This window comes from Phaseolus vulgaris, chromosome 1 (genome assembly GCF_051622355.1).
Source record: "Phaseolus vulgaris cultivar YP4 chromosome 1, ASM5162235v1, whole genome shotgun sequence".
Classification (NCBI taxonomy): Eukaryota; Viridiplantae; Streptophyta; class Magnoliopsida; order Fabales; family Fabaceae; genus Phaseolus; species Phaseolus vulgaris.
Window position 1 is genome coordinate 17,376,281 of NC_143498.1, and position 7,854 is coordinate 17,384,134.

The window sequence follows — 7,854 nt, forward strand, 5'->3', positions numbered from 1 at the left end:
GTTTAATTTTTTTAAAAAATATTCATAATGTATTGTTTGATTATTTGTAGTCAGACAATAGTTTAAACTTTGACTTGCAATCTGTCAAGTAATTTTCTTAAGGATAACATTTTATGAGAATAGCTAGACGTACCTATACATTTGATAGACACACTATCTAAATTTCTTAAGCTTATTTTGTGAAAAACTTCCCCTTCACAAGTTAGGTGAGAAGCAATAACATGCAATTTAAGGAAATAAGTAAAGATTTTAACCAAGGTATTTTTATACAAGTTTGTCTATAATCAGTAGACTACATCAAATTCTTGATCAACGTAATCAAGTTTCATTAAGTAGACTAATAATGCGAAAAATACAAATGAGTATTATTTGAACCTCAAACATTCCTAGCTAAAACAACCTATTTATTATTTGAACACGCATCCACTCATGACTAAAAACTCGAGTGTTGTTTGGAATGTAGTCACTCCTGGGTAAACAACCCGAGTATTGTTTAAAATGGAGTTAGTCTTGCCTAACCCACTAAGTATTATTTGGAACATGACCACTCTTGACTAAGACATTAAGTATTATTTAGAATGCAATCACTCCTAAGTAAGAACTAACTTTTGTTTGAAATGCAATTACTCCTAACTAAGGCAACCACTCACTCATGACTAAGGGTTTTAAAGGAATGGGAGTGATAATCACAAAGCTTTTTTTCACTAGTCAGAAAGATGACATCTTATAACAAATACAAAGTTTAATCATTTTTCTAGTTTGTTGTTTTGAACACGATCTATGTTTTCATGAAGACTTGGGCACACACTATTTTTTCGAGCTATCTCTCTTTTACCATCAAAAGAAAAACTTCTCTAAGAATAAAGAAAAACTTCTCTAAGAATTTAGTTGAAATAAGAGTCATTGCAAATCATCTTATATTTATAGAGCATCTTCACTTTAAATTTTAATCTTTAATGCTTCGTCTATTCATTTATGAATAAAGAGATGCGTTAATGTACCCTTCACGAAACATTAAATGTTAATCTCATAATGGTACATATGCATACCTCTTTTATTAAAAATTATTTGTGGTTGCCTCTAATCTCTTAATTAATAATTTTCTACAACGTGAGATGTGAAAACTTTATAATTATATAAAGTTTTGTGGATAAAACTTCAATTACAACGTCTAAGTCTAATTTGAAATGTAGTAATATTCTTTAAAGATTTATTTGCGGCATTTACGCAAATCCTTCAAGATATAATAGAAAATTTGGGAAAAATACATGGTGATTCAGAAAACTAAGAAAAGTACAAAAGAAAAATTATACAAGGTCATTTTAGTTATAGTTTTAATATTGATCTTGAGGTTTTTGAATTTTCTTTCTCAAAAAAGAAAAGAGAAGTGGTAATGAATTTTTTTGGGAAACTAATGGAAAGACAAGCATTAGTGAATTTATTTACAAATATTAACAATGGTATAATATCTTTTCTCATCCAAGAATCTTCAAAGAGTTTGAGAAAGATGGTGGAGCCTTGAGTTTGATTAAGTTACCAAGTTCTTGTGCATGTAAGTGAAATGATGGTGCTTTGAAATGGATGTGGAGGGCTCTCTTTTACTTTCCAAACACAGTTATGTTCTCTGCTGCATCAGTTTTCGTAATGGATGCAGTCTTCCATACTAATTTTGCTTTCTTAAGAAGCAAGACCCTTGTATCACTGCACACACCCTTCTTCCAAGGGTACTGCAAAAAATTGTTTTTCATGAAAGATAAATGTATATATCTTCTGGATCCTGTTTTTCAATTCTTATAGCAGAACAAAGCAAAGAGATTGTAGAGAATAATGCAAATTAAAAGGGAAGAACTAATTATTTCATTACATATACTCAAATATTTTGTTAGTTTGCTCATGTCCTTCTAACATGATTTACTCGTAATGCATGCTTGTTTGAACAAAATCACTTCAAAAACAATAGAAAAAGGAACTGTTGATTGTTTCCTCAACCCACGTTTACTCCTACTTAACGCGTTAGCAAACACAAATACTGTGTTCTATCCCCTGTTCCTTTTTTCTGGTTTTCTTAAATAGTGTTCTATCCCTGTTCATTTTTTCTGATTTTCCTTGTCTATCCTACTAGCTAAATTTTGAACAAGGTTCGTTAGCTATAAGGAAATATTTTTTCCGAACATTTCAACACGTGTAATCTCAACACGTGTAATCCTCTAAAATGTAAGACACAAAACTATATTATATTATTATGAATTATATATTGATAACCAAAATTTATGTGAATAAGTATGGTTAGATTTTTTCTTTGTGGCAAAAAGATGTATCTCATAGCTAGTTCAAAAGAATTTGTTACTTATTTGTATAATCATAAAAAAAAATTGTGTTGAAATTGTGTTGAAACTGTGTTAGAGCTGTCATATACCTAAACAAATATTTTTTTTAAATAGACATTTCACCGATATGTGTGTCTGATACGAACACACCATTAAATGGTGTATCCGTGCTTCATATTCAAGATAAAAAGACGAGAATCACAAGACTTGGAAATAATAGAACACAAATAAAACGATTTATTACAGCACGATAATAAAGAAAACAACACAAGTTGGCATTTGTCAAAAGAACGATTCAGAGAAAAAAAATACCAAAGATAACTCAACCTACAGATTCAACTAACCTATTTGATCTGGCCTAAACAGGAAGGCCTTTACAAAGGAGAAGAAGAAGCAATGCATTTACAAACTGCAAGCTACAGCCACTACGGTTGGTTGCTCTATAAAGGAGAATTTCTCAAGCATTTCCATCACATCATACCATGAAAGCCTGCTGAATCCAAGAGCACTGCTTTAATTTGCTCAGGAAGCACATCCTGGCCTTCTCTGCACTGCTGGTAAGAACCAAGAAAGACTACATCAATCCCAAAACTTCAAATTCATATAATCATATATATCAAGATTCAGCCCAATATCAAAATGCAACTCAGAAAGTCAAACATAAACTGTTAGTAATCTTTTTGCAGCAAGATTGTCTGCATAACTTTAAAAGAAATTGTCTGACAAAACAGATGTAGGCACCAGAAATCAATACTGAATATGCAATGTGTGGCATCAACAACCACTACAGCGGCACCACCAAGGCTTCACCCCACTACTAACTAGGGTTGGCTACCTGGATCAATCGATGTCATTTGGCATAATGTGCAGATGCCCAAATAAATATCAATGACAAGCATCACAATGCAAAGGTAAGTTATTAGGTATGTTGAAGTGAAGCTTGGAAAAGATAGACAATTATACCTCAGCCTTAAACACATCTAAAGCAAAGCCGTTGAAACAGCTTATAACAGCCTGCTGTACATCCAATCCAAGGTTGTCCAAAGCCCTCATGGTAGAAAGCAAAAGGCCTGGTCGGCGGGTGCAAAACATGTGAATGTTGACAGCTCTCCCTTCTCTTACTCTCACTTCAACCTATAAAACCAGAAACACCAAAATCACTTTAAAACAATTATGCAATTAAATTCTGGTAGGAATACAACTGCAGGGAATCCATTTCTTGTAATAAGAGAAAGAAGACACGCAGCAGTAGAACGGGTTCTGGAGGTATGAGGAAGGGTGTCTATTTTTCTCTGCTTTCATGACTGAAATTGGAAAATTCACCAACACTTTTTTGTAGTTTCTAGTATACCATTGTTTACACCAGGATCTATTACTACATCTTGTGGGTCCACATTCCACACTACCACATGCCATCAAGACATACTAATTAGTTATTACTTAAAAGTTTATGTCATGTTATAATTATATGAATCTAAGATATGTAAATATCAGATAAACTAGTTAGAGTTCAGATATCAATTCATACAAGTAGGTTTAAAACAAAATTACCACACAAGCTATGATAGAACCAATTCAAGTTTCTTTCAAGTCAATTCACAACATTCCAACAAAAGGGTATAAATTTTGAAACCGCCCCAACCAATCAGCCTAAATGAAAATTAGATTTACTTTGGGAGCCAGAAAATTAGATTGAAAAAGCCTTTGTTGAAAATAATAGCTTTTCTCACATGTTCAATCAAGAAGCTAGGAAAAACAAATTATTTCTCCAAAAGAAATTAAACCAAACACATTAATTTGTTGGACTATCCAAGAAAAGAGTTTTTGCCCCAATCAGATCAGCCTGATTTTTTCTGTGTGATTTCCAGAAAAATTTAGGCCCGGTTGTGTAGGATTGCTTGACTAAGAAACTTCTGTGCATCATTCAGTTTCAAAAAATTTAAAAATTTTCTTTCTAAAAGTTTCGATTGCAGCATAGTTCAGATGGTCTGCAAACAACAAGCTGCAATTTCAACCTTGTACAATCACCAATTCTTCAATTAAATCAATAAAAGAATTACCTTTGCAGCTTGATTTTTAGGGCTTGGCAAGGCGCCAGGATACAGTTCCTCCTTGACCCTGCAGGGAAGGGTTGGCAGGGTGGGTGTTAGAGGCTGAAAGCTTGTAGAAGTAGATGGTGGCAGCGACGAGCCCGCCGAAGTCATTTCCAGTTCGTTATGGAGATCATTAATCCGCTGCAGCAACTCCTTCAGGTAGTCAATTGCATCCCCCAGTATTGAAGCCCTATCCATCTACAAACAAATGAAAGAACATCAGCATGCACCATTCCTAAGCTCCTAACAAAAATGAATTTGTCTTCACAACCTCAATAAACTAGTCAGTGGCAATAACAATCACACCAACACACAAAATCTTCAAAACTGTCATCAACATGCACAACCCCACACCAGATTCTCCACCAGACATAAGTCACAAAATGACATTTCTCAGTAGAGGAGACAACACCAGAAACAGAGAACCCCAGAATAATGTCATATTTAAAAAAAATTCTCCAGAAACACTTCTTTAAAAAACAAATTTGAAATTTCTCCATACGCACAATCCCAAAATTAGATTCTTTCAGAGGAATTCTTCGATCAAAATCAAATTTCACCTCAATAAATTACATTAATATCTAATATAAACTTCGATTACTCAGATTAACAAAGTAAAACTCCAATCTTGGCTAAAAAATAACACCAAAAATACTTGAAAATAAAATATAGGCTTTGTGCCATTTTTACTTTGATTATATAATCAGTCAACCCCAAAACAAAACAACAACAAAAATGAACATTGAAACAAACCAATAATCAACAACAACTAATAATCATCTACGAAAAGTTTAGTCTTTTTTTTTTTGTTTTGCTTTTCATACCTTGCTAATCTTGGGCACAACAGACCTGAGCATGTACAACCGATCATTGAGCTTCTTCCTGCGGCGCCTCTCCGCCATGAGATTTTTAGCAGGCAACCCCTTTCTCTTCCCCTTGTGATCTCCACCATTCTCACTCCCCTTCAAACCATTATTTCCATTATCATTCTCATCAGACTCATAATTCAGCCCTGAACCATCCACGTCAGCACTACTCCCTTCCTCCCCCTCCCCCTCCTCCCACTTCCTCCCCTTCCTCCTCACCGTCTCCAGCCCCGGAATCTCCGCCGTTCCCCTCCTCTTCCTGTAAAGGGTCGGCTGCACCCTCTCAAGAGGGTTGTCCCCTTTTGCTCCGTCCAAAAACGGAACATTCCCAGGTGCAGTCAGCGCTTCCAGTTCTCCAAACTTGAAGCCCTGCTGAAGCTGGGAGAAAAGAGGGGGACATGAAGAGTGAAGCCCAGTCTCGAGGCCCATGTCAAAGCCCGGGTCAAAGGGCAAGGTGTTGGTGTTGGTGTTGAAGAAAGGAGGTGGTGGAAGTGAAGGTGAGAAGGGGTCTAGAGGGGGGAAAGATTCCATACTAGGAACAAAGGGAATGGAAGTTGCAGAGTTGATGTTGAAGTTGAAGAAGGAGTCAAGTTGTGGTTGTTGTGGCTGAGGTTGTTGTTGAAGCATGGATTTAAAGGTAAGAGGGGCACCCAAGGCAATGGCAATGTCCTCTTCTTGTGAATTGGGCCTACCCCATGACGGTGGTGGCGCGTCCTCTTCAGTGGGTGGTGCGGGAAGCGTGTAGCCCTCCATCATGATAATGAGTGAACGGAGAAGGTGGGAAAGTGAGTGAGAATGGTTATGTTGTGTCTCTGTGTGTGTATGTATGAAACTTATATTTGTCTGTTGTGGTGAGAAAATGAATGGAGAGGGAAACGGTTGAAAGGGTGTGGTTTATCCATGTGTGTGAAAGTGTGTGTCGTGATTTTTTTATATGGAGAAAACTCAAACTCTCTGCTTTAACTCTTGTTATAGCATCAGAGTGTGATGTGATATAATGAGTGGTGGTGTGTGTTCTGTTATGGTAGAGTTCCTAAGGAAGTAAGTGGTAACTCTGTTCTGTTAAACTTTCATCATAATTGCTACACCCAACAATGCTCTTCTGTGTCTAAAACCTTTAACTCTCTTTTCTCCTAAACTTTTTATTTCGTTTATCACTTTATCAAATCTACTCACAATTCAAAATCAAAATCCCATTACTCATTAAACATACCAACTCAGATTCAATTCTGGTGCACAATATCTTATATATCTAAATCATTTTTTTCTACTCAAATTAAATATGGTCAAATTCCTAGGTTAATTGAATCCTCAAACAGTCTATAATTAATCATTCAACTTTTTTACTGTCTTCATTTTAATCAATAATTTTTAATATTTATATCAATTTTTTTGTTTAAATATTTGCATTTCTTATAAATCTTCAATAATCCTAAAATAAACAGTCCAATCAATTCATTAAATATTATATTCATGAGTCAAATAAATATTTATATATTAAGTAAACTAGTAAAGGAGGAAAATCCCACAATTAAAAATAACAAGGGTAAAACCATTCTTTTTGAAATTTAGAGAAAAATAATATCATGAGAGAATTTTTAATCCAAAAAATAATATTTGTTCAATTTTTTCTAGTCAAAGTCTTTAGGTAACTCTCAATACCTAAATTAAATAATTAAATATTTTTTATTTTGTTATAAAATATTTATTTATAAATAAAATATATGTTAAACCGTTCTTCATAAAAAAAATTTGTTTCTACGCGTTTTTTATTCATATTATTTATGAATAAATTTTATGTTTAACCGTTCTTCATAAAAGATGTTTATACGTGTTCCTTAATCATATTTATTTATAAATAAATTATACATTTAACCGTTTTTTATAAAAAAATGTTCATGCGTGTTCTTTACTCATATTTCTGTCACAACTTATCTTTATTCTCATTTTCTGAATGAGTAATTTGACGTATGTTCTTTACTCATATTTTCGTTACAATCTTTATTCTCATTTTCTGAATGACTAATTTGGCATGTATCAATATTACGTGACGTGTCTAACTTTAAAGATTGATGGGTAAGTCATCAAATAACTTCGTTTAATACTAGTTAATGTTCCATTAATGTGAATATTAAAAGTCTATCTAATAATATATTTTTATCTCAAACAATTCTTAACAATGAGGTTGAAGTGGCATATCAATGCCAATTACAAATATCTCCTATAATGCTTGGTGATGAAGTTGAGGTCAAAAGTAGGTATCAATTAGAAATACATTGAACATTACATCTGAAACAATGTTTAGGGAAACAATGTTTAGGGATGAGGTTAAAGTAAGAAGTCAATATTGATTGGAAGTATATTTATCAATACAAGTCCACATTCTCAAGTAATATTTAAGAAGTTTGAAAATATAGATGATGTTTGTGTCATCCAAACTAACTTATAACTATTTTAAAATTTTCTTACATGATATGGTTTCCTCACATGATTATGGTTTTAAAGGATTGTTATACACCCATCATAAGAGTTACACATTCTTAATTATCATTACATTAACAACTCATA

General features: G+C 33.6%; 1 protein-coding gene across 2 annotated transcripts; it reads right to left on the reverse strand.

Annotated features, from left to right (window-relative positions):
- Window positions 1-2,544: 2,544 nt before the first annotated feature.
- LOC137813614 (transcription factor ICE1) lies at window positions 2,545-6,299 on the reverse strand. Of its 2 annotated transcripts, none has more exons than XM_068615965.2 (4): window positions 5,245-6,299; window positions 4,388-4,618; window positions 3,291-3,461; window positions 2,545-2,881 (listed from the first exon to the last, which is right to left on the reverse strand). In XM_068615965.2, the coding sequence occupies exons 1-4, from the start codon at window positions 6,040-6,042 to the stop codon at window positions 2,798-2,800; spliced, it is 1,284 nt and encodes a 427-aa protein (XP_068472066.1). In that variant the 5' UTR covers window positions 6,043-6,299; the 3' UTR covers window positions 2,545-2,797. The 2 variants fall into 2 exon arrangements, with proteins under 2 accessions (XP_068472066.1, XP_068472067.1); XM_068615966.2 differs by having other exon boundaries at window positions 2,545-2,878; window positions 5,245-6,252.
- Window positions 6,300-7,854: the final 1,555 nt, after the last annotated feature.